This window comes from Dendrobates tinctorius, unplaced genomic scaffold (genome assembly GCF_039654945.1).
Source record: "Dendrobates tinctorius isolate UK_male_01 unplaced genomic scaffold, ASM3965494v1 ptg000126l, whole genome shotgun sequence".
Lineage (NCBI taxonomy): Eukaryota > Metazoa > Chordata > Amphibia > Anura > Dendrobatidae > Dendrobates > Dendrobates tinctorius.
The window spans coordinates 2,103,138-2,130,119 of NW_027361794.1; the positions used below are offsets into that span (position 1 = coordinate 2,103,138).

Here is a 26,982-nt window from a genome sequence, read left to right on the forward strand (position 1 = left end):
AAAGGTACAAAATGTGCCTGCTTACTAAACCTGTCCACTACGACCCAGACCACGGTATTACCCTTGGAAGGGGGAAGGTTGGTGATGAAATCCATGGACAGATGAGTCCATGGTCTCTCAGGAATTGGCAGTGGTACCAATTCCCCGGCCGGCCGGTTATGGGGAGTTTTCGCACGGGCACAAACCTCACACGCAGACACATACTCCCCAACATCAGAGGCTAAAGAAGACCACCAGAATATTCTAGCAATGGCCTTCCGGGTCGCTGAGATCCCTGGATGTCCACCCAGAACTGAGTCATGGAACTCCTGGAGGACCTTGAGACGAAACTGACCTGGCACAAAAAGTTTATCCAACGACTTAGCTGGAGGTGCAAGAGCCTGGGCTTCTCGAATCTCCCATTCCAACACATTAGAAACCTCTGCCACCACCAACCCAGGCTGAAGAATGGAGGATGGAGGTTCCGGGGGGGACACCGGATCAAGACTGCGTGACAATGCATCCGCTCTGATATTCTTGGATCCTGGTCGAAAAGTGATCGAGAAGTTGAATCGGGAAAAAAAAAGTGACCATCTAGCCTGTCTGGGAGTCAACCTTTTAGCTGACTCAATGTAAGCTAGGTTTTTGTGGTCCGTGATTACCGTTATAGGATGAACAGCCCCCTCCAAAAAATGCCTCCATTCTGCAAAAGCCAATTTTACGGCCAGAAGTTCCCGATTCCCCACATCATAGTTTCTCTCTGCAGGGTAGAACTTCTTTGAGAAAAAGGCGCAAGGTCTTAAATTGGTCAAAGTGGCGGGTCCCTGGGACAATACCGCCCCCACCCCCACCTCTGAGGCGTCTACCTCAACAATAAATGGTTCAGAGGGGTCCGGTTGGATAAGAACCGGGGCCGACATGAAACATTTTTTCAAAAACTGAAATGCCGCTACCGCTGCGGTTGACCAATTCTTGATATCGGCCCCCTTTTGAGTCATGTCTGTGAGGGGTTTAACCACCTGTGAGAACCCCTTAAGAATTTCCAATAATAATTAGCGAACCCTAGGAAACGTTGCAGACCCTTCAAATCACACGGTTGAACCCACTCGAGAATGGCCTGCACCTTATTAGGATCCATGCGATACCCTTCAGCAGACACGATGAACCCCAGAAAGGACAGTTCCTGAACAAAAAATAAACATTTTTCAAGTTTAGCAAACAGACAGTTCCCCCTGAGCCTTTGGAGAACTGCCCGAACATGACCAATGTGAGTCTGTTTATCAGGCGAGTAGATTAAAATGTCATCCAAATACACCACCATAAAACGTCCAATCAAATCGGAGAACACATGATTTATGAAATTTTGGAAGACCGCTGGAGCGTTGGTCAGGCCGAAGGGCATGACCAAATTTTCAAACAACCCTTCAGTAGTGAGAAAAGCGGTCTTCCATTCATCTCCGTCCCGGACTCGGATAAGGTTATACGCTCCCCGTAGATCTAATTTCGAAAACCACTTAGCTCCGGACAACTGATTGTATAAATCAGGAATAAGTGGAAGGGGATAAGTATTCCTCACAGTTATTTTATTTAACTCACGAAAATCGAGGCATGGGCGCAAACCACCGTCTTTTTTTTTTTTACAAAAAAGAACCCTGCCGCCACAGGAGAAACAGAAGGACGAATATGTCCCTTACGGAGGCTCTCGGAAATATATTCCTTCATCGCAGCCCGTTCCGGACCCGAGAGGTTATACAGGCGGGCTTTGGGCAATTTAGCACCTGGAACCAGGTCAATGGCACAATGAAATGGGCAGTGTGGTGGTAAAACCTCAGCCTCTTTTTCGGAGAAAACGTCAGTATAATCTATCAGGCACTCCGGAATGCCTTCTAGACCCACGGACGACACAGACACAGAAACAAGACATTTCTCAGAGCAATAGGGACCCCATTTAACAATGTCCCAAGATTCCCAATTAATCACAGGATTATGCAGCTGTAACCAGGGGAACCCCAACACCAGTCCCGCAGGCAGGTTGTTCATTACAAAACATGAAATACGTTCCTGGTGTAAGGAACTCACTTTAAGGAGAAACTCTTCAGTACAAAACACAATGTCATTCTTAACCAGTGGTGTTTTGTCAATAGCAACAAGGTGAATCGGAGTCTCCAACCTAACTGTCCCTAACTTACACCTGGCCACCAAGTCAGAGTCAATAAAGTTCAATGATGAACCGCAATCCACGAAGGCAGAAGTGGATGTGGAGACACTCCCACAACAAAGTTCCACTTGAAATGACATTTTAGAAAATGCAGAAAAGGGTACCTGAGAGCCTGGGTGACCTCCACGATAATCACCCGGGCTCAGTCGCTTGCTGGTTAGTGGCCGGGAGGGGCAATCCTTTTTCCCATGTCCAGACTCGCCACTGTGAACACAGCATTTTCTCACGTGCCGTTGTCTCCTTTCTTCCTCCTTAAGGTTGATGGTTCCCATCGCCGTGATTTTCAGTGAAGAACTGGCTCCCCTTCCTTGGGAGAATAATGATGTCTCGGTTTGTATCACTCCCCTTGCCCGTAACCTGCGATCCATTCGGATGGCCTGTGTCATAGCTTCCTCCAGGGCATCAGGTGGGGGGTGGAGAGCCAAGGCGTCTTTCAGATGCTCAGACAGGCCTCTACGGAACAACCCCCGGAGAGCGGCGTCGTTCCAGCAGACCTCAGCAGCCCAGCGTCTGAATTCTGAGCAAAACCACTCGGCTGAGTGTTTCCCCTGACAAACATTCATCAGCCTGTCCTCAGCCATACGCACCCGATCAGGCTCATCATAAATATGCCCCAGGGCCTCAAAAAATGCATCCACAGTCATACGCTCAGGGGCCGTGGTAGGAAGGGAGAAAGCCCAAGCTTGGGGGGCTCCCCTTAACAGAGACATAATGACCCCCACTCTCTGACTTTCATCCCCAGAAGAGTGTGGTCTTAAGGAAAAAAAAAGCTTACAGCCCTCCTTGAAAACTCTAAAGTCATTTTTATCTCCAGAAAAGGTATCTGGTAACTTCACTGGAGACTCAGGGGAAATTAATGTAACATCCCGAGCCCACAATGAAAGAACCCCCTGCACAATGTCGGCGATCAGCTGCTGAGACTGAGCCAGGACTCTTTGTTCTCCAAAGAGTTTGAGACATCTGCGTCAGATGCTTAACCTGCTCAGAAAGAGTGCGCATAGGATCCATCACACACACAGGTGAATGGGAGCAGAGAAAAAAAAATGGTATGGGTCAGTTATAATGTCAGAGACACCGCACTGCACTCACTCATAGAGCCAGTGCGTGTGTCCTGAGTACAGAAGCAGTGCTAAGATTTACCTGGGGAGCAGGGCAGCAGAGGTGACCAGGCGTGCTTCAGGCTAATAGTGTCAGGGTCCAGTCAGCGCTGGAAGGTAAAGAGGCATAGGACCTGCGGACACTGAAACTGAATAGTCTGCACGGGACCTATGGTCATGTGACTGCAAGGGGGCGGGGCTTAGCGTCCTGTATTCAGATAGGACAGGACACCATACAACAACTCAGAGTCAGGCAAAACAGAGGTCACAGCAGTACGGGCAAACGAGGTACAGAGGGACAAACAGACGGGTAGTCAGACAAAGCCAAAGGTCATACACAAGAGGGCGACGTGGTACCAAGGGGACGAGCAGAGAGGAGTCGGGTCACAAGCAGAGAGTCATACACGAGAGGTAGCGCAGTACAAGAGGGTCAGGCAGAACTCGTAACAGGGACAGAACCAGATCACAACCGAACAAGCAAGCAAGATATCAGGCACAAGGCACACGTACGCACAAGGTCAACTAACTCAGCCGAGGGCAGGAGTATAACTGACACCGGACCCAGGTCCAGTGAGCACTAAATAGCCTCCTGCTGCCAGAGAGAGGCAGCACAATTAACCCATAGTCTAACCAGGACGGGTCAAAGCGAAATCCCGTCCTGGATCATGACAAAGGTACTGTCACACTTAGCGATGCACCAGCGATCCCGACTAGCGATATGACGCGGTCAGGATTGCTGGTGCATCGCTAAGTGGTCGCTTGTGAGCTGCCAAACAGACCGATCTCACCAGCGACATAGCAGCGGTCGGGGGTCACTACTTACCTGTCAAACGAGGCGATCCTGACGTCCTCCCGCCCGCGTCCACGCGTTGCTTGTCGGCACCACAGGAAGCCCAGCAGGAAGCTGACGACGAGAAACGTTCCAGGACGTTCTCGCGCAATCAGCGATAACCAGGTAAGTATCACACATAGCGATATCGCTTAGTGTGACAGGCCCTTCAGAATAAGCGTTATCCCCCTTGATAACTTACTTGCCCGCCCACGTGTTGACATCACAATGGACTCCTCAGGACCTAAATGGAATGTTCGTGCAGTAGCAGATAGACTTCATAGGAGGCAGAAGAGAAAGGCCACAGGAGCAGGAGCAGCATAGGGAATGGGATCCTACAGTTGTGGCCAAAAGTATCGACACCTCTGCAATTCTGTCAGATAATACTCAGTTTCTTCCTGAAAATGATTGCAAACACAAATTCTTTGGTATTATCTTCATTTAATTTGTCTTAAATGAAAAAACACAAAAAGAATTGTCCTAAAGCCAAATTGGACATAATTCCACACCAAACATAAAAAAGAGGGTGGACAAAAGTATTGGCACTGTTCGAAAAATCATGTGATGCTTCTCTAATTTGTGTAATTAACAGCACCTGTAACTCAACTGTGGCACCTAACAGGTGCTGGCAATAACTAAATCACACTTGCAGCCAGATGACATGGATTAAAGTTGACTCAACCTCTGTCCTGTGTCCACGTGTGTACCACATTGAGCGTGGAGAAAAGAAAGAAGACCAAAGAACTGTCTGAGGACTTGAGAAACTAAATTGTCAGGAAGCATGAGTAATCTCAAGGCTACGAGTCCATCTCCAAAGACCTGAATGTTCCTGTGTCTACCGTGCGCAGTGTCATCAAGAAGTTTAAAGCCCATGGCACTGTGGCTAACTTCCCTAGATGTGGACGGAAAAGAAAAATTGACAAGAGATTTCAATGCAAGATTGTGCGGATGTTGGATAACATCCAAACAAGTTCAAGCTGCCCTGCAGTCCGAGGGTACAACAGTGCCAACCCGTACTATCCGTCGGCGTCTGAATGAAAAGGGACTGTATGGTAGGAGACCCAGGAAGACCCCACTTCTTACCCCGAGACATAAAAAAGCCAGGCTGGAGTTTGCCAAAACTTACCTGAAAAAGCCTAAAACATTTTGGAAGAATGTTCTCTGGTCAGATGAGACAAAAGTAGAGTTTGTTGGGCAAAGGCATCAACATAGAGTTTACAGGAGAAAAAAAGAGGCATTCAAAGAAAAGAACACGGTCCCTACAGTCAAACATGGCGGAGGTTCCCTGATGTTTTGGGGTTGTATGTAGGGCCCAGTGTGAGAAAGCTGGGTCTCCCTCAGAGGTCATGGGTCTTCCAGCAGGACAATGACCCAAAACACACTTCAAAAAGCACTAGAAAATGGTTTGAGAGAAAGCACTGGAGACTTCTAAGGTGGCCAGCAATGAGTCCAGACCAGAATCCCATAGAACACCTGTGGAGAGATATAAAAATGGCAGTTTGGAGAAGGCACCCTTCAAATATCAGGGACCTGGAGCAGTTTGCCAAAGAAGAATGGTCTAAAATTCCAGCAGAGCATTGTAAGAAACTCATTGAAGGTTACCGGAAGTGGTTGGTCACAGTTATTTTGGCTAAAGGTTGTGCAACCAAGTATTAGGCTGAGGGTGCCAATACTTTTGTCTGGCCCATTTTTGGAGTTTTGTGTGAAATGATCAATGTTTTGCTTTTTGCTTCATTCTCTTTTGTGTTTTTTCATTTAAGACAAATTAAATGAAGATAATAATACCAAAGAATATGTGTTTGCAATCATTTTCAGGAAGAAACTGAGTATTATCTGACAGAATTGCAGGGATGTCAATACTTTTGGCCACAACTGTACCTGTCAGGCTGGGGTCACACTAGCGTTGAATATGGATGAGTGCTATGCGAGAAAACATTGCATAGCCCTCGGACCACTGTTAACCTCTGGGGCAGCTCCCATCACTGTTTTTTTCCTCAGTTGCAATCTACGTGCGAGTGAAATCTGAGCATGCTGCAATTGCATGCGTATATCGGCCGAGACTCGCCAATGCAATTCTGTGGGTGCGAGAAAAAAAAAAATCACACATGACACGGACCATCAGTGTAGCTTGCGAGAAATACGCGACCATTCTCCAGGTGACAGGAAATTGCCTCATCCATTATCAGGAAGCTTTGGCATGCAAATTTCCCTGGCAACTTCTAGAAAAATCCCGGAACATGCCTCCACGGAGTCTAGCAGCGTGGCCAGACACATCAATCTCGAGATGTTGCTAGTTCTGGTTCAGGAGAGGCCAGAACTATTGGACCAGCGTGACGCATATTACTCTGACCGTGCACGAAAGGATGCACCTGGAAACAAATCTGCACACAAATTATGAGGAAAGTTCTCGTGAGGTCCAGCAAGAAATTAGAAAGTACAATCAGTGTCAGACTGAAGAACATTGGGCCCACCAGAGAATTTGATTCTGAGGGCCCACCTTTCTCCCCCAATGAAGAGCCCCATAGCAACTGCAAGGTTTGCACTATGAACTCTCCTGAAGGAGAAGCCAGGGCCCACCGGAGGATTCTCCGGCTCTCTGGTGGGCCAGTCCAACCCTGAGTACAATCATAACAAAAACTTAAAAAAAAGGTGCAAATGAAGCAACAAATGAACATAACATCATCATATGTGTTGTTGTTTGTAATATCCTGCCTATTTCACACTTTACACTTGGCAAGTAGCATGCCACATTACACTATAACCTAAATTTGGCAAGGCAAACACTGTGATTGAAAGTTAGAACATTTATTGTGTTACTTTGCAGTGTCTTATGTCACTAGACAGTGGCGCAGCTGCCGTGACCAGTACCGACATGTGCGCCAGCAGCGGGCCAGGAGTGGTGCTGAGGGCCCCAAAAAAATGCAAATACATATATTATGACAGACTACATTTTATGGCTCCCATTATGGATCTCAGATCGTAAGTGCATGCAAAGTTACACATGGCGTTACGGGTAAATCTTAATTTTATTTTGGCTCCACTTTGTACTAAAAAACAGAACTGACTCGAACCTTACCAAGATGGAAACTGCTTTGGACTCCGAGGTGAACATCGACCCAGTTGGTGAAGGTGAAGAAGAGGCTGGCCCATCTTCGGCAGCAGCATCAAAAACCCAACCACCACCACCAGCAGGGCCTTCTGCAAAACTGGAGGGCAATCCAGATGACGAGGACTGAGGCCACAGTAGCAGTCCAAAATTACACCTGGACACTTCACCCCAGGCTGCCGCCATCCCACGCCATGGCCGTTGCAGGAGGGAGCTTTCCACCACCGGTAATAGGCGTCAAGTGGACACGGGGATTTTAGACTACCTTTCACGCTCTGTGAATGATGACGGTGAGGAAGCCCATGCACGCAGTCTGGCACGCTACCTACGTACAGTTCCCTGTGCGGGCCAGAGGGGTGATCCAAATTTTAATTGATGCTTGCACCCCCCCAAATAATCCCAATCTAGTATTTGAATACCTAAATAGGTGGCAAATGTCAAGCAGCAACAACTCCAAATTCCAAATGCCCGGAATCCAGGATGAGCAGGCACTATCAGTTGCTGAACCATTTCCCATCGCCACAGCACGCCCCACACCAACATTGGCCAACACATGGCCAATTTTCATATACAGCTGCACCTGCCTAATATGGCCACTTGAGCCGCCCCACTGTTGGAGACTAGTCACAACATGGGTATACTCAACATGGCCATATTGGGGGGTATGAACAAATGGGCCATGCCACCACACAGGATTACCAACATCCTTACCCTACTGCACACTACCATGCTCCCCAACAGGTACCTTCCTTGGCCCCTAATCCTGGATCATCATCCAGTTCTCAGGGTCACACTCAGGTTGCCACACAAAGTAGCCAAACATCTCATGCTGTCCTCCCGCCATTACCACCCCCAACCTACCATAATTTGTAAGGCAAATTGTCATCTCGACAATACTTTTTTTCTTCTAAGTTTATGTAGGCGCAGTTATAGTGGCCCAATATGCCATATGGTTAAAATATGTTTTATTTTGGTGTTAAAAATACATGTTTGGATAAAAACAAGTTAATTCAATTTGTGTGGTTTGTGCTGTAACGATATAGATGATGTGTTTAATATCATTTACGAATATTATTAGGACAACACAACACACACTTCAAACATTAACATAACTTTATTAAAAAAAATCATAACATAGAGACTGCATTGTCTTGCAATGGAGTATATCCCTCTGGTGAAACAAAATAATTAGTAAACACATCCGGTGTGGTAGGGGCCGGGATTGAGGGGTGGTCCACTGCTTACCACGTCCGGACAACACAGGCACCAGGCGAAGCAAGGACAAGACAGAGGCAGAGTTCAGTTGTAACAGTTCCGGATTTTATTCATCGTTCTCCTGATGACCACAATCACGCACCGCAGTTCTTTACAGTTCTCCGTCTCCAGGCCCAGGTACCTGTACCTTTACTTCAGTCATGATGACGTTCGCGGATCTTTCGCTGGGGCTGTCCTAGACCAATCTACCGCCAGCGCTTCACCAGCCCGAGGTCGTCGTCCAATCGGTACCCCCGGGGCCTCGTCTGTCCTGCGATCCGTCGGGTCATGGCCACCCCCCTGACTGTCTCTTTCCTGTCAGTCCCCTCGCCGAGCTTTTTGCTGTTCTCCGTCTTCTGCCGAGCTCCTCCTGGGACTTGGGACCTGTCTTATTTTACATCCATGTAAGTGTTGCCATCTTGCTTGTTTTAATTATGTATGTTTTTAATTAGTGGGAATTGTGATCGCTAAGTATTTGTGATACATGGTCTTTGGGTATAACTTGCTAGATACAGCTTGAATACACTACTTTATATGATACATGATGTTGGTCCACATATTTTGTCAAGTGCCCAGTAGTAGTTATGCACTGTAAAAAAATTTTTTTTAATATTTATTGATTACATTAAAAATATTTCTATGGGTTACACTTCTTTTTGGTTATTTTCTTTTATAACCATTTCTTGCTTATAAGTGTTTTTTTAGTTAAATACATTAAATACATATATATACACACATACAGTCATGGCCAAAAGTATTGACACCCCTGCAATTCTGTCAGATAATACTCAGTTTCTTCCTGAAAATGATTGCAAACACAAATTCTTTGGTATTATTATCTTCATTTAATTTGTCTTAAATGAAAAAACACAAAAAGAATTGTCCTAAAGCCAAATTGGATATAATTCCACACCAAACATAACAAAGAGGGTGGACAAAAGTATTGGCACTGTTCGAAAAATCATGTGATGCTTCTCTAATTTGTGTAATTAACAGCACCTATAACTTACCTGTGGCACCTAACAGGTGTTGGCAATAACTAAATCACACTTGCAGCCAGTTGACATGGATTAAAGTTGACTCAACCTCTGTCTTGTGTCCTTGTGTGTACCACATTGAGCATGGAGAAAAGAAAGAAGACCAAAGAACTGTCTGAGGACTTGAGAAACCAAATTGTGAGGAAGCATGAGCAATCTCAAGGCTACAAGTCCATCTCCAAAGACCTGAATGTTCCTGTGTCTACCGTGCGCAGTGTCATCAAGAAGTTTAAAGCCCATGGCACTGTGGCTAACCTCCCTAGATGTGGCCGGAAAAGAAAAATTGACAAGAGATTTCAACGCAAGATTGTGCGGATGTTGGATAAAGAACAACGACTAACATCCAAACAAGTTCAAGCTGCCCTGCAGTCCGAGGGTACAACGGTGTCAACCCGTACTATCCGTCGGCATCTGAATGAAAAGGGACTGTATGGTAGGAGACCCAGGAAGACTCCACTTCTTACCCCGAGACATAAAAAAGCCAGGCTGGAGTTTGCCAAAACTTACCTGAAAAAGCCTAAAACATTTTGGAAGAATGTTCTTTGGTCAGATGAGACAAAAGTAGAGCTTTTAGGGCAAAAGCATCAACAAAGAGTTTACAGGAGAAAAAAGAGGCATTCAAAGAAAAGTACATGGTCCCTACAGTCAAACATGGCGGAGGTTCCCTGATGTTTTGGGGTTGCTTTGCTGCCTCTGGCACTGGACTGCTTGACCGTGTGCATGGCATTATGAAGTCAGAAGACTACCAACAAATTTTGCAGCATAATGTAGGGCCCAGTGTGAAAAAACTGGGTCTCCCTCAGAGGTCATGGGTCTTCCAGCAGGACAATAACCCAAAACACACTTCAAAAAGCACTAGAAAATGGTTTGAGAGAAAGCACTGGAGACTTCTAAGGTGGCCAGCAATGAGTCCAGACCTGAATCCCATAGAACACCTGTGGAGAGATCTAAAAATGGCAGTTTGGAGAAGGCACCCTTCAAATATCAGGGACCTGGAGTAGTTTGCCACAGAAGAATGGTCTAAAATTCCAGCAGAGCATTGTAAGAAACTCATTGATGGTTACCGGAAGTGGTTGGTCGCAGTTATTTTGGCTAAAGGTTGTGCAACCAAGTATTAGGCTGAGGGTGCCAATACTTTTGTCCGGCCCATTTTTGGAGTTGTGTGTGAAATGATCAATGTTTTGCTTTTTGCTTCATTCTCTTTTGCGTTTTTTCATTTAAGACAAATTAAATGAAGATAATAATACCAAAGAATTTGTGTTTGCAATCATTTTCAGGAAGAAACTGAATATTATCTGACAGAATTGCAGGGGTGTCAATACTTTTGGCCATGACTGTACATACACAAATACATTATATATATATATATATATATATATATAAATATATATATATATATATATATATATATATATATATATATATATATATATATATATACACACACACACATATATATATATACATATATACACACACACACAAAATTTATTGCTTGGAAATTCGGAGACATGTTGTCAGAAGTTTATAGACTAAAAGAACAATTTACATTTTACTCAAAAATATACTTATAAAGAGAAAAATCAGACAAACTGAACATTTCAAAGAGGTCTCTTCATTTTTCCCAGAGCTGTCTATGTATATAGTGGGATTTTTGATGTTTAAAGGGGTTGTACACTACTAGGATAACCCCTTTTCATTCCTCCGGTTTGATCCTGCTAGAATAAAAACAATTATACAAATCTCCCATACAGATGACCTTCCATAAGTGTCGGCACCCAGGGATCATGTGAGCCCTGAACATGACAAAGGGGTATTTGAGATTCCTCGTAGCTCCTATACTTATACCCGCAATCCCAGCCCCTAGCTCTACTCCCTCTCATTACCCCTCATAAATAAATAAAGACCCGAGCCAAGGATGTTGGATAATTTGGCCACAGCAGCCATTTAATAACATAAACAAACATTTTACAGTATATCACAACCCGGAGGGGCGGTCCTCGAAGCCCGAAACCAAAATTCCAAGATGTTAACAATCCCATATGGCCCCAGGTTGAGTTCTTTACCTCCAGTTGTAAAGCACCAGCTCAGAGGCACCAAAACAACCCGCCTGGCCAGAACCATTAGCCTCTCCAAGATCTTCTTTCCCATCCTCGGGATACCTAAAATGGTTGTCCACTTGATCCCGCGCAGGAGGGAGTCCAGGACCTCATTCCGATCCCCCCCCAGAGCGTCCAGCCTCACCAACTTCGAGGATCACCCCCACGCCACCAACACAAATGTTTTGACCCCCCGCCTCAAACATTTGTTTCCCTCCACACCTGCAAGCCTTTTTCAATACCTTCTTGCACCACTAGACACCACAGCCTCACCAACTTCGAGGACCACCCCCGCGCCCGACTGCTGTGACAGGAACTTACAAATAAACAATAAAATTATTTGAATACACATACACATAATCGTAGACCGGATCCAAAAAAGGGGATGGTGGGTGGGAGATTCCTATTGCTACTAAAGGGTATCCAAAATGGCTGTCCCTCTAAAATGGCTTCCCGTATTTATACCAGCAGCCCATGACCCCCCCTATACCATGTGACCCTCTTACGTCTTAGCCCAGCCCAGCCATGCCAGCACAAAATTAACCCCTTATTCTCCCTTCCATTCACCAACCACCTCCATATCTACTTCACTCTCTACCCTGTCATGCTGGCCTCCCTTTAAAGGCCTATGGCCTAGTACGGCCTCACTTGACAAAGGGGTATTCGAGATTCCTCGTAGCTCCTATACTTATACCCGCAATCCCAGCCCCTAGCTCTACTCCCTCTCATTACCCCTCATAAATAAATAAAGATGATAATTTGGCCACAGCAGCCATTAACATAGACAAACATTTTACAGTAAATCACAACCCGGAGGGGCGATCCTCGAAGCCCGAAACCAAAATTTCAAGATGTTAAAAATCCCATATGGCCCCAGGTCAAGTTCTTTACCTCCAGCCGTAAGGCACCAGCTCAGAGGCACCAAAACAACCCGCCTGGCTAGAACCATTAGCCTCTCCAAGATCCTCTTTCCCATCTTCGGGATACCTAAAATGGTCGTCCACTTGAGCCTGCGCTGGAGGGAGTCCAGGACCTCATTCCGATCCCCCCCAGAGCGTCCAGCCTCACCAACTTCGAGGACCACCCCCGCGCCACCAACACAAATGTTTTGACCCTCCGCCTCAAACATTTGTTTCCCTCCACACCTGCAAGCCTTTTTCAATACCTTCTTGCACCACTAGACACCACATATCCAACCCCATGGCATTGAGATGAATTCCATCTTTTCTCCAGAACTCCCCTTGTCCCGACTCCAAATCCAAATGACGCACTACTATTGCCCCGTTTCGTGCCATAAAACGAGCAACCGCCCTATTCACTTTAATTCTGGCCCTATTAATGCCCTGAACAGACCGAGCCCCCTTCCAGACTTTCCTCAGGATAATATCCGACCAGATTATCAATAACCTAGGGAACATAGCCCACAGGCGCATCAAGTCAAATTTAATGTCGCTGATCAATTCGCGGCATGGCCGCTTTCCCAGATCGTTACCCCCTAAGTGTATTACCAGTAAATCTGGGGGGGGTGATCGAGTCTTACGAATCTGTGGAATTCCGGAAGAAGCTGTTTCCAGACCATGCCCCGTTTTCCGATCCATCTCACGACGGCTACATCACGTGGCACATCCAGCTGTCTCCCGTCCGGACGAACTACCGCTCTCAATGCCGCCCGAAAATCGAATGAGTGCCCCATGATCCAACAGAGGAGATGTGCGAACTCTGAAAAGAAACAACATGCATCAACCACGTCAAGGACTCACCATTGAACGCAAAATTCCATGCTTAAACCAAAGTAGGGCGAACATAGCAGCGAAACCTCTGATTCCCAACGCCCGATCCTCATAACCACCTCCTCGGCCAAACCTCTTTTTGCCGCTTCCATGGCCGCTCCAATGCAAAAAGAATGGCTACTATAGTTTTCTGACTGAATGCCCCCTTTCTCCAAACAAGCTCGAAAAACTGTCACGAACTGAGAGCACGACAAAAACGAACCATCCTTGTGAACCAAAAGTGGAGAATCCGGTACCCCAACGTCCCCCAAAAAATTTTTTAAACATGTAACCGGACACATGGGAGAACCCCTGACCTCGAAAAGAACAATCTTACAACCTTTACCCAGTCTATCCATTTTCGACCTCCGAATGAATATAACTAACCTATCCCCATAAATGTCCAAATCCTGCCTCAAAAGACCACCTTTCCTTTTCCTGGTTGGACTAACCAATTCCCCAATCCGAAAGGCCCCGAAAAAAGCCAAAGAAAACGCTACTCTGAAAAGAGCCCTTTCCCACTGAGAAGAACAGACTGAACCTAACTGGCCATCCAAAATTAGCAATATTTCATACGATACTGGCCGTCTCCCATCCACAGACTTCCAGCCTCTCCTCCAACCCTTTATTGCCTGCTGTGCCAAAAAATTCTTCGCCAGATCCCGCAAGCCTCTAAATTTAAAGCCGAACATCAAACCAGACATAAAATTATCAATTTTTGAAACAGATCAGGCTCACTCGCAGGGGTAAACACTTCCGGCTCAGTTAGCAACTCGGCAGCTGTCGGCGAGGGGTTAGGGGTGCAGGGTCCAGGAGCCACATCATTAGAGGTAGTCGAGAAAGAAAAAGATGAAGATGTTCGGATTAGCGATGCGGCGAAAGGGGAAGTTTACGTTTGTTTCGAGGGCCCCCTAGGTGCGCATTTGAAACCCGAGGTTAGGGAGAAGATTTGGAAGGAGCAATACATTGAGATATTCTCTCTACTTCCTTTAGAACGCTTCAACCTGGATAGAGTGAGAAGGGAAGACAGTAAGAGGGAGGACGAGGATAGGAGGAGATTTCGTCTAATTCCCAGAACTTTTTCGAATTGGTTGCAAGCGTTCGCTATATTGGCTAGTGTGATAGGGGAGAAGGCCCCAGACAATTGTTCAGGCCTATTTTATTATATGGATTCAATTGGAGAAGCGTATAGGGTTTATGGGGGGCAAGGTTGGTTGCGGTATGATGAACAGTTCCGTCAAAGAAAAGTGGTTAGGCCTAGCATCCGTTGGGAGCATAAGGACATATCTTTATAGATGAGGGTGATGGCTCTGCCTAGAGTGGGCCAGAGTTACCAGGGGTTTCAGGGGGGCACCGGGGATTCAGGACAGGATTTGGGACACTCGGTGGCAATGCAAATGGGACTGTGCTTCTCCTTTAATGATGGTTCCTGCAGATTCGGAACAAAATGTAAGTTTAGACATGAGTGATCCTCGTGTGGGGGAAGCCACGGTGCATTGAAATGTTTCAAAGGTGGAAAAAAACGGGGTTCAGATGGTACTGAAAAAAGGAGTGACTCCGGTTCGTCTGGGAGAGATGGAGCACTTCCTAAATGAGTATCCCGATAGGTCGGCAGCGTTGTTATTAAGGGATGGTTTTAGGGATGGTTTTAAGATTCCTAGTGTTGATGCTGAGATTAAACTGTCTACCAAAAATTTGAAATCGGCCCTTCAGTTTCCTGAGGTGGTGTCCGAAAAGTTATCCAAGGAAGTTTCGTTGGGTAGGATGGCAGGCCCCTTCGATTCAGTTCCGCTAGCTAATTTGAGAGTTTCCCCATTGGGTGTCGTTCTGAAGAAGGAACCTAACAAGTTTAGGCTCATTCATCACCTCTCGTTTCCGAAAGGTTCTTCGGTAAACAACGGGATAGACCCGCAGCTGTGTTCGGTGATGTATACATCCTTTGATGCTGCTTTGTATTGGGTTCGTGCTTGCGGAAAAGGTTCATGGCTGGCAAAGACGGATATTGTCGGCTTTTCGGTTGTTGCCAGTTCACCCGGATAGTATGCACCTTCTCGGTTGTTTTTGGAATGGGGGTTTCTATGTGGACCGCTGTTTGCCTATGGGTTGTTTATTATTGTGTTCCTACTTTGAGACATTCAGCACGTTTTTGGAATGGACGTGAAAGAAGTGTCTGGTCTGAAGTCATGTATTCATTATCTCGATGATTTCTTGTTCATCGGTCCAGCGCAGAGCACTAATTGTTCGTTGTTGTTGCGTACCATGGAGGGTTTAGCTAAATGTTTTGGAATCCTATTGGCGCAGAACAAGACGGTAGGCCCAGTTACCTCTCAGTTTCCTGGGCATTGAAATTGATTCTCTAAAAATGGAGTGCAGGTTACCAGTGGATAAGGTAGTGGAGATGAGGGCGGAGGTTCATCGGGTTAGTGATTTGAAGAAAGCAACTTTACGGGAAGTGCAGTCCCTGCTGGGCAAGTTGAATTTTGCTTGCTGTATCATGCCCATGGGGAGGGCATTTTGTCGCAGGTTGTCTTTGGCGACGGTTGGGGTTCAGTCCCCGAACCATTATATTAGACTGAAGAAAGAAGTTTGCGACAATTTGAAAGTTTGGGCGCTGTTCCTTGATTCTTACAATGGCAGGTGTGATGGTGTGATATGTTATGTGGATATCATTTTTTTGTATATTCCTATTTTTCTATTTCAGTTATTTTCACAGTGTTTTTCTTATTACATTGTAAAGGTACTGTCACACTAAGTGATATCGCTAGCAATATTGCTATAACGTCACTGGTTTTGTGATGTAGCAGCGATACTGCTAGCGATATCGCTATGTCTGATACCTACCTCCGACCGGCTCCCCCGCTGGTTATCGCTGATCGAGCGAGAACGTCCTGGACCGTTTCTCGTCGTCAGCTTACTGCTGGGCTTCCTGTGGCGCTGATGAGCGACGCATGGACGCGGACGGGAGGATGTCAGGATCGCCTCTTCTGACAGGTAAGTAGCAACCGCCGACCCTGCGATGTCGCTGGTGAGATCTGCCTGTTTGGCAGCTCACTAGCGACCACTTAGCAATGCACCAGCGATTCTGACCGGGTCGTATCGCTGGTCGGGATCGCTGGTGCATCGCTAAGTGTGACAGTACCTTAAGTTTACAGCCTCACTGTATCTGTCTCTTGATGACCCCCTGTAGTGCATTAATCCCTAAGGCCCTTTGTTCTCCTCTGGGAGGCTTGGAAACTGCCCCCAACTTGTTGTTATGCGAGGCTTAGGTCGAAGGAGGCTGACAAAACCCAGGCCCCTGCGGAATCCCTCAAACTAGGGCAAACCCTGTCTGACCCTCAACCCAGGGTTTTTGCTAAAGGTGCAAATGCCTGAGCCTCCAGCCTCTCCTTATCTCCTGCTCAGCCCTAAGCTGAACCCTCCACCCTCCACCCAGTGAGTTGTCAAACCACCAAAACCCACACAGTAATGACAGACAGGGAGAACTCAAACCACACCGTGCCGCAACCACACAGGACAATACTATAATGTGAACAGGGCAAAACAAAGCACAAATATAGGAAGGCGAAAAGGTAACAACGGATCATACGACACCAGCTATGAATTTCTCTCTCCAACACCTCCACTCCAGACCGGAACCACTTGGCACAAAACACAAGCTATAATCGGCGACGCCCACAGGCCAGCACGACTATTTAAAGACCGTGGGCGTGACCAAACATCCCACCTGATTTCCAGCTAGATTAACCCCAGATAACCTGAGTAACCTGAGCCGGCGCCACTGAGGCTATAGTGGACGGAGATGGAACTACCGCTGCCTGCCGGACGCTGTGGTGTGAACAGCGTCCGACATGACAGTACCCCGTCTTCTACGAGGGACCCCAGGGCCCTCAAGACTCATAGGACCCGGCTTGTCCGGATGACGGCGGTGAAAGGAACTGACCAGCCGATCCGCATGTATGTCCGAGGCTGGTACCCAAGACCTCTCCTCCGGACCATACCCCCGCCAGTGCACCAAATACTGAAGAGTACGGCGCAGTACTCGAGAGTCCACCACTTTGGAGACTTCAAACTCTAAATCGCCATCCACCATGACTGGAGGTGGCATCGGCGTCGTGTCCACAGAGCCTACCACCTTTTTCAATAAAGACCTGTGAAACACGTTGTGTATCTTGTATACCGCAGGAAGCTCCAACCGATAAGCAACCGGGTTTATGATGGCAGCAATCTTAAAAGGGCCAATAAACCTTGGACCCAATTTCAATGATGGAATTTTGAGTTTTATGGTTTTAGTAGCTAACCACACCCAATCACCCACACACAGGTCTGGACCTGGCACGCGTCTAGAGTCAGCCACACGTTTGTATCTTGCACTCATGCTCAGCAATCGCTGTTTCACACTCCTCCAGACCGATGATAGTTGAACTCCTAACCGGTCCTCCTCTGGGACGCCCCCAGAGCCCCCCTGACGCAAGGTACAAAATTGAGGATGGTACCCATAAACACAAAAGAACGGAGACTCTACCGATGATTCTTGGCGGTGATTATTTAATGCGAACTCGGCCAAGGGAAGGAACGTCGACCACTCCTCTTGGTTGTCAGACACAAAACATCGCAAATACTGCTCCAGATTTTGGTTCATGCGCTCAGTTTGACCATTTGACTGCGGATGAAACGCCGACGAATGAGACAACTTGATCCCCAATCGTGAGCAAAAAGCTTTCCAAAACTTCGCCACAAACTGGGTACCCCTATCAGACACTATGTCCGACGGAACTCCGTGCAGTCTGACCACCTCCTGTACAAAGACCTGAGCCAACGTCTTCGCGTTGGGCAAGGAAGGCAACGACACAAAATGCTCCATCTTCGAAAATCGATCAACCACCACCAGGATGACCGTGTTCCCCGCCGAGGCAGGCAAGTCTGTGATAAAGTCCATGGAGATTTCTGTCCATGGCCTACTAGGTATCCCCAGAGGCTGTAGAGTGCCAGCAGGACGGGTTCTGGGCGACTTGGCCCTGGCGCACGTGATGCAAGCTGTCACGTAGGAAACCACATCCTGCCGGATTTTTGGCCACCAGAAGCGGCGCGATACCAGTTCCAAGGTGCCCCTAACCCCTGAATGACCGGCCAGGACCGAGTCGTGGTGTTCCCCCAACACTTTAAGACGAAGATGAAGGGGTACGAACGACTTATTAGCGGGAAGTCCTGGTGGTACCTCCTCCTGGGCCTCCGCAATCTCCGCCTCTACCTCAGTCGTGAGAGCCGAAACCACTACACCTTCCTGGAGGATGGGTACCGGCTCTTCCCGAGGTTCTCCCCCCGGAAAACACCTGGACAAGGCATCCGCCTTGGTGTTTTTCGCCCCAGGACGGTAAGTCACCAGAAAGTTAAAACGTGTAAAAAACAATGCCCAGCGAGCCTGCCTGGGAGACAGACGCTTGGCCGACTCCAGATAGAGCAGGTTTTTATGGTCGGTGATGACTGTGACCTGGTGGGCCGCCTCCTCCAAGAAGTGTCGCCATTCCTCAAAAGCCAATTTGATGGCCAACAACTCCCTGTTGCCGATGTCGTAATTCCGTTTGGCCGGCGACAGCTTCTTGGAGAAGTAGGCGCATGGACGCAAATTGCTCAAGGACGAGCCCTGTGACAGTACTGCCCCCACTCCCACCTCAGACGCATCGACCTCCACCGTAAAAGGTTTAGATACGTCCAGTTGCACCAGAATGGGGGCTGAAGCAAAACGGTTCTTCAGAAGCTCAAATGCACGCACCGCATCCTCAGACCAGATAGCGAGATTGGTACCTTTTTTCGTCATGTCCGTGAGCGGCTTGGCTATAGTAGAGAAATTTTTAATAAACTTCCTATAATAGTTGGCAAACCCAAGGAACCGCTGGAGCGCTTTTAGATTACCAGGCCGTTCCCATCGCAGCACCGCTTGCACCTTCGCGGCATCCATTTTAAACCCTGCGGCGGACACAATATATCCCAAAAAAGGCAACTCTTGAACAAAAAACACGCATTTTTCAAGCTTAGCATAGAGCTTATTCTCACGGAGCAGCTGTAACACCTGCCTGACATGCTCTAAATGAGTGTCCTGGTCGCTCGAATAAATAAGGATATCATCCAGGTACACAATCACAAATTTCCCCAGCACATGAGCAAATACATCATTTATGAAATGTTGGAACACAGCAGGCGCGGTTGTCAACCCAAATGGCATAACTAGGCTTTCAAAATGACCCTCAGGGGTATTAAATGCCGTCTTCCACTCATCCCCCTGACGGACCCTTATGAGGTTATATGCCCCCCTGAGGTCAAGTTTGGAAAACCACTTCGCACCAGCCACCTGGTTGAACAAATCAGGGATCAGAGGCATCGGGTAGGGATCACGGACCGTAATCTGGTTTAACTCCCGGAAATCCAGACACGGGCGTAACCCCCCATCTTTTTTCTTAATGAAGAAAAACCCCGCTGCTACAGGTGAGGATGAAGGCCGGATGTGCCCTTTACTTAAACTCTCCGCAATGTAGTCCTTAAGAGCTTGTCTCTGCGGACCAGAAATACTAAACATCCTCGCCTTTGGCAATTTAGCCCCGGGTTTTAACCTAATTTGACAGTCATAGGCTCGATGTGGAGGTAGTTCTGAGCAACCCCTCTCAGAGAATACATCCGCAAAATCCAGCAATGCCTCCGAAGGGCTGGACTTCACGGCGGACACACATGTGGCCAAGCAATTTTCCTGGCAGAAACTGCTCCACTGGACTATGTCCTGGGTTCTCCAGTCAATCACCGGGTTGTGCTTAGACAACCATGGGAAACCCAGGACTATTTGTGCTGGGAGATTATTGAGTACCTTACATGTAACCCACTCAGAATGTAGGACCCCAATGTGGAGTTTAACCTCAGCTACAAACTCAGTAATCTCCCCCTGTGGGAGGGGAGCGGCATTAATGGTAACCACGCGAATAGGATGAGGGAGTTTTTCGATCTTGAAACCTGCCATGCGTGCAAACTCCTCATCCATGAGATTGGTGGCTGAACCGCTATCCACAAACACTGATATTGGTAGCTCTCTGCCCACAATAATAACCCTGGCAGGGAGCATACATTGAGATACCATCATGGAGGATATGCATACGCTCAGTTGGGCCTCCTCCATACCCTCTGAGCTTACCAGTTTTCCGCCGGTGCGACTTTCTTTGGTAGCACAGGACAAGCATTTACATAATGATCTCTTTTACCACAGTAAAAACATGCTCCATGCTTCCTGAACCCAGGAACGCGACGCTGCACATGTGATACCCCAGCGATTTGCATAGGTTCCGTGGGCTCATCTGCAGCAACCACACTGGCACCCCTGCTTTCCCCCAGAGGCAGCGTCTCCTGCGCCCCTTGATGCAAACGGCGATCAATACGGATAACCAAACTCATGGCAGATTCTAACGATGCAGGAGTCTCATACATCAGGAGGGCCTGTTTAACTCTTTCTGAGACCCCATGAATAAACTGACTCCGCAGCGCTGGGTCGTTCCACTGTGTGTCTACTGCCCAACGGCGAAATTCTGTACAATAGTCTTCCGCCATACTTTCCCCCTGACGGAGGGCGCGGATTTTAGATTCTGCTAAAGCCAATCTGTCGGGGTCATCATAAATGAGCCCGAGTGCTGAAAAAACATTCCCAACCGAATGAAACGTAGCAGAGTCGGCTGGTAAGGAAAACGCCCATGCTTGAGGGTCCCCACTCAGTAATGATAACACCAGACCCACCCGCTGAGCCTCATTACCTGAGGAGACCGGGCGCATGCGAAAGTATAACTTGCAGGCCTCCCGAAAGATGACAAATTTGCTGCGTTCCCCAGAAAATCGTTCAGGCAGCGGAATCTTAGGCTCTGCACCTGCACCAGCAGAAGCCGCTTGTACATTAGCTACAACCAGGCCCTGCTGCTGAACTGCCCCCTTCAACTCGGTGACCTGTACGGACAGCGCCGCCAACTGGCGGTTTATGGAAGTCATGGAATCCATGGAAAAATGTTGGGCCGATTATAATGTTATGCGAGGCTTAGGTCGAAGGAGGCTGACAAAACCCGGGCCCCTGCGGAGTCCCTCAAACTAGGGCAAACCCTGTCTGACCCTCAACCCAGGGTTTTTGCTAAAGGTGCAAATGCCTGAGCCTCCAGCCTCTCCTTATCTCCTGCTCTGCCCTAAGCTGAACCCTCCACCCTCCACCCAGTGAGTTGTCAAACCACCAAAACCCACACAGTAATGACAGACAGGGAGAACTCAAACCACACCGTGCCGCAACCACACAGGACAATACTATAATGTGAACAGGGCAAAACAAAGCACAAATATAGGAAGGCGAAAAGGTAACAACGGATCATACGACACCAGCTATGAATTTCTCTCTCCAACACCTCCACTCCAGACCGGAACCACTTGGCACAAAACACAAGCTATAATCGGCGACGCCCACAGGCCAGCACGACTATTTAAAGACCGTCGGCGTGACCAAACATCCCACCTGATTTCCAGCTAGATTAACCCCAGATAACCTGAGTAAAATCAAGCCGGCGCCACTGAGGCTATAGTGGACGGAGATGGAACTACCGCTGCCTGCCGGACGCTGTGGTGTGAACAGCGTCCGACATGACACTTGTTTGACTACCCCTGGACAAGGAAGGGGGTGGGGAGAACAGCAGCTGGACAAGTCAGTTCCAGTGTGCACTTCAGAGAGAAAAGGACCCATTTTATCCTGTGGTGCTAGAGTTTTGGAATCTCGTTTCCCTGGACATTTTATCCTGATACTGGACTGCATTCTTATTCTGGACTATCTTATCCTGACTGTGGTGGACTGAATATGGACCTTTTCGTATTTTTGCCTGAATAAAGGTCTTGGAATTGTTCACTCTTTGCTTGCTCTGTTGATTGTGTGATACCAGAGAAGGACCCCGTGACAACTGGTGGCAGCAGTGGGATCAACAGAGCGTAACCCAATGGAGAACCACCCACAGAGTGAGTACAGAAATTGGACTGTATGCAGTTTACAGGAGAGAGCCAGAGACCTGGGCCTGCACTACCAGGGACTGACTAAAGAGGCCTTAATCGATCTACTGGTGGGCGCTAGCCCCCGGCCACCTCCTCCCAGATGTCTGAAGGACGAGCACTGGAGACAGGGATCCCCATCCAGAAAAGCCAGTGGTTGGTGTGGTATGAAGAAGAGATGGCGGTTCTGGGCCCCGGCGTCTCTCAGGAGTACAAGGAGGAGGCTGCCCGCCGGGCACAGCGAAGACAGGAAGCAATGGACCTTGAAAAAGGGAGTAACGCAATGTGGAGTGTAACCCCAACAATCCGGGAGCCTGTACGGATCACCCGGACAGAGTTTAAGCCATTTGATGAGGCTTCTGGAGATGTGGAGGGGTTCTTCAAAGACTTTGAGCAGCAATGTGCTGTGATGGAGGTGCCCCACTCTAGCTGGATGCGTTTGTTAGTGGGGCTCCTGAACGGAAGCTTGGCGGAGGTTTACCGAACCATTGATGCACTGCGGAATCGGGATTATAACATTGTAAAGCGGACTATCCTGGATTACCATGCTATCACCCCTGACTCATATAGGGCCAAGTTCCAAGACCTCCCATGCACTACGGGGGGGATCGTTTAGGATGTATGCACATAAGATGTCCGAGGCATGTTGGAGATGGCTGGAAGCAGAAAACGCCTTTACTGTGGAAGATGTTATACAGGCGTTCCTTATAGAACAATTTCTTGCCAAGTGCCCTGCAGAGGTACGGGAATGGGTCCGGGAGCGCCCGCCGTGTATCGTGGATAGAGCTGCAGCCCTGGCCGATGAAGCCCTTACTATCCGGCCGCAATGGAGGAGGCTTCTGGACAATGAACCACGGCCTGCTCCCGCGCCCCGTCCCCCTCCAATTATATCTGCCCTTCCACCTAGTCGCAAGCCGGAGACAATCACGCCTCACAATCTTAGGCCCCAACAGTTCCGACCACGACCTGGGGGTATCACAGAGAGGAGGTGTTATGGGTGTGGGCAACCTGGACATTTGCAGTATATTGTTGTTAGCAGCCGCCACCCAACGAATGCAGTCACGCACTGCCTAGAATGGCCGCTGGCACAAGCCCAGCACCTCTTTGGGTGTTTTGAAGAAAAAAAAAAAATCGGAAGGGAAATTGGGCAAGGAACATGACCCCGGGCTGGTCTCCCATTCGGGTCCCGGCCCAGGGTCAAGCTGCTCAGCGACCGCCACCTGACGAATGCAGTCACACTTGGCCTAGAATGGCCGGTGGTGTAAGCCCAGCACCTCTTTGAGTGTTTTGAAGAAAAAAAAAAATCGGAAGGGAAATTGGGCAAAATGCATGACCCCGGGCTGGTCTCCCATTCGGATGCCAGCCAAGGCTCAAGCTGCTTAGCAGCCACCACAGGACAAATGCAGTCACGCTTGGCCTAGAATGTCTGGTGGCGAAAGCCCAGCACCTCTTTGGGTGTTTTGAAGAAAAAAAAATCGGAAGGGAAATTAGCATGAACCTGGACCTGCTGGCGCGGGCTGGTCTCCCATTTGGTTCCCAGCCAAGGCTCAACCTGCTTAGTGGCCACCACCTGATGAATGCAGTCACGCTCGGCCTAGAATTGCCGGTGGAATAAACCCACCACCTCTTTGGGTGTTTTGAAGAAAAAAAAAAATCGGAAGGGAAATTGGGCAAAACATATGACCCTGGGCTAGTCTCCCATTCGTGCCCTGGCCCAGTCTCAAGCTGCTTAGCGACCACCACCTGATGAATGCAGTCACGCTCGGCCTAGAATGGCCAGTGGCGTAAGCCCAGCACCTCTTTGGGTGTTTTGAAGAAAAAAAAAAATCGGAAGGGAAATTGGACAAAATGCAAGACCCCGGACCTGCTGGCGCGTGCTGGTCTCCCATTGGGTTCACAGCCCAGGATCAAGCCGCTTAGCGGCCGCCACCCCACGAATGCAGTCACGCATGGCCTAGAATGACCAGTGGCACAAGCCCAGCACCTCTTTGAGTGTTTTGAAGAAAAAAAAATTGGCAGGGAAATTGGGCAAAACGCATGAACCCTGACTTGCTGGCGCGGGCTGGTCTCCCTCTTAGCACCCACCACCTGACGCATGCAGTCACGCTCGGCCTAGAATGGCGCGGGCTGGTCTCCCATTTGCTTCCCGGCCAAGGCTCAAGCTGCTTAGCAGCCACCACCTGACGAATGCAGTCACGCTTGGCCTAGAATTGCCGGTGGTGTAAACCCACCACCTCTTTGAGTATTTTGAAGAAAAAAAAAATCGGCAGTAAAACTGGGCAAGATGCATGACCCCAGACGTGCAAGCGCGGGTTGGTCTCCCATTCAGGTCCAAGCCCAGGTTGCTTAGCGGCCGACACCCGACGAATGTAGTCACACACGGCCTAGAATTCGCCGGTGGCACAAGCCCAGCACCTCTTTGTGTGTATTGAAGGAAAAAAAAATCGGAAGGGAAATTGGGCAAAACACATGACCCCAACCAGGTCTCTCATTCACATCCCAGCCAAGGCTCAAGCTGCTTAGTAGCCGCCACCTGACGAAGGCAGTCACGCTCAGCCTAGAATGGCCAGTGTCGAAAGCCCACCACCTCTTTGAGTATTTTGAAGAAAAAATAAATCGGCAGGGAAACTGGGTAAAATGCACGACCCCAGACGTGCTAGCGCGAGCTGGTCTCCCGTTCGGGTCCCAGCTAAGGATCAAGCTGCTTAGCGGCAGCCACCCGACAAATGCAGTCACACACGGCCTAGAATGACCAGTGGTACAAGCCCAGCACCTCTTTGGGTGTATTGAAGAAAAAAAAAATTGGAAGGGAAATTGGGCAAAACATATGACCCCGGGCTGGTCTCCCATTCGGGTCCCTGCCCAGGCTCAGGCCGCTTAGCGGCCGCCACCTGACGGATGCAGTCACGCTTGGCCTAGAATGGCCAGTGGCGTAAGCCCAGCACCTCTTTGAGTGTTTTGAAGAAAAAAACAATCGGCAGGGAAATTGGGCAAAACGCATGAACCCTGACCTGCTGGCGCGGGCTGGTTTCCCATTTGGTTCCCAGCTAAGGATAAGGCTGCTTAGCTGCCGCCACCTGACGACTGCAGTCACGCTCGGCCTAGAATGACAGGTGGCATAAGCCCAGCACCTCTTTGGGTGTTTTGAAGAAAAAAAAAATCGGAAGGGAACTTGGGCAAAGCACATGACCCCGGACCCGCTGGCGCGGGCTGGTCTCCCATTCGGTTCCCAGTCAAGGCTCAAGTTGCTTAGCGGCCACCACCTGATGAATGGCGTCACGCTTGGTCTAGAATTGCCGGTGGCGTAAACCCACAACCTCTTTGGATGTTTTGCTAGCACAGGCTGGTCTCCCATTAGGGTCTCAGCTCAGGCTCAAGCTGCTTAGCGGCCACCACCCAATGAATGCATTCACACACAGCCTAGAATGGCCGGTGGCACAAGCCCAGCACCTCTTTGGGTGTTTTGAAGAAAAAAAAAATCGGAAGGGAAATTGGGTAAAATGCATGACCCCGTACTTGCTGGCCCTAGCTGGTCTCCCATTCGGGTCCCGGCCCAAAATCAAGCTGCTTAGCGGCCACCACCTGATGAATGGAGTCACGCTTGGTCTAGAATTGCCGGTGGCATAAACCCACAACCTCTTTGGATGTTTTGCTAGCGCTGGCTGGTCTCCCATTAGGGTCTCAGCTCAGGCTCAAGCTGCTTAGCGGCCACCACCCAATGAATGCAGTCACACACGGCCTAGAATGACCAGTGGCGTAAGCCCAACACCTCTTTGAGTGTTTTGAAGAAAAAAAAAATCGGCAGGGAAATTGGGCAAAACACATGACCCCGGGCTGGTCTCCCATTTGGGTCCCGGACCAGGCTAAGGCTGCTAGAAAGCAATGCGCAGGCTCATACTGTACATAGGAGGCTATATGTGGATGCTCATACTGTATATAGGAGGCTATGTGCAGGCTCATACTGTATATAGAAGGCAAAAACTGTATTCAGGAGGCAATATGTGGGTGCTCATACTGTATATAGGAGGCTATATGCTGCCTCATACTGTATATAGGAAGCGATGTGCAGGCTCATACCGTACATAGCAGGCTATATGTGGCCTCATACTGTATATAGGAAGCGATGTGCAGGCTCATACTGTATATAGGAGGCTATGTGGGCTCATATTGTATACAGGAGGCTATGTGGGCTCATACTGTATAAAGGAAGCTATATGCAGACTCATACTGTATATAGGAAGCAATGTGCAGGCTCATACTCTATATAGGAGGTAAACACTGCATTCAGGAGGCTATATGTGGGTGCTCATACTGTATATATGAGGCTATATACGGCCTCATACTTTATATAGGAGACTATGTGCAGCCTCATACTGTATATAGGAAGCAAAGTACAGGCTCATACTGTATATAGAAGGCTATAGGCAGCCTCATACTGTATATAGGAGGCAAATACTGTATTCAGGAGGCTATATGTGGCCTCATACTGTACATGGGAAGCGATGTGCAGGCTCATGCTGTATATAGGAGGCTATATGCGGCCTCATACTGT

General features: G+C 48.4%; 1 protein-coding gene across 1 annotated transcript in view; it reads right to left on the reverse strand.

The window, feature by feature from the left end:
• Positions 1 to 13,327, reverse strand: part of LOC141047160 (uncharacterized) — a 125,740-nt gene extending 112,413 nt beyond the window's left edge. Inside the window, exon 1 of the mRNA XM_073542117.1 lies at positions 13,160 to 13,327. Within this exon, the coding sequence (XP_073398218.1) occupies positions 13,160 to 13,312 (153 nt within the window). The 5' untranslated portion in view covers positions 13,313 to 13,327. The remainder of the gene's footprint in view (positions 1 to 13,159) is intronic.
• Positions 13,328 to 26,982: the final 13,655 nt, after the last annotated feature.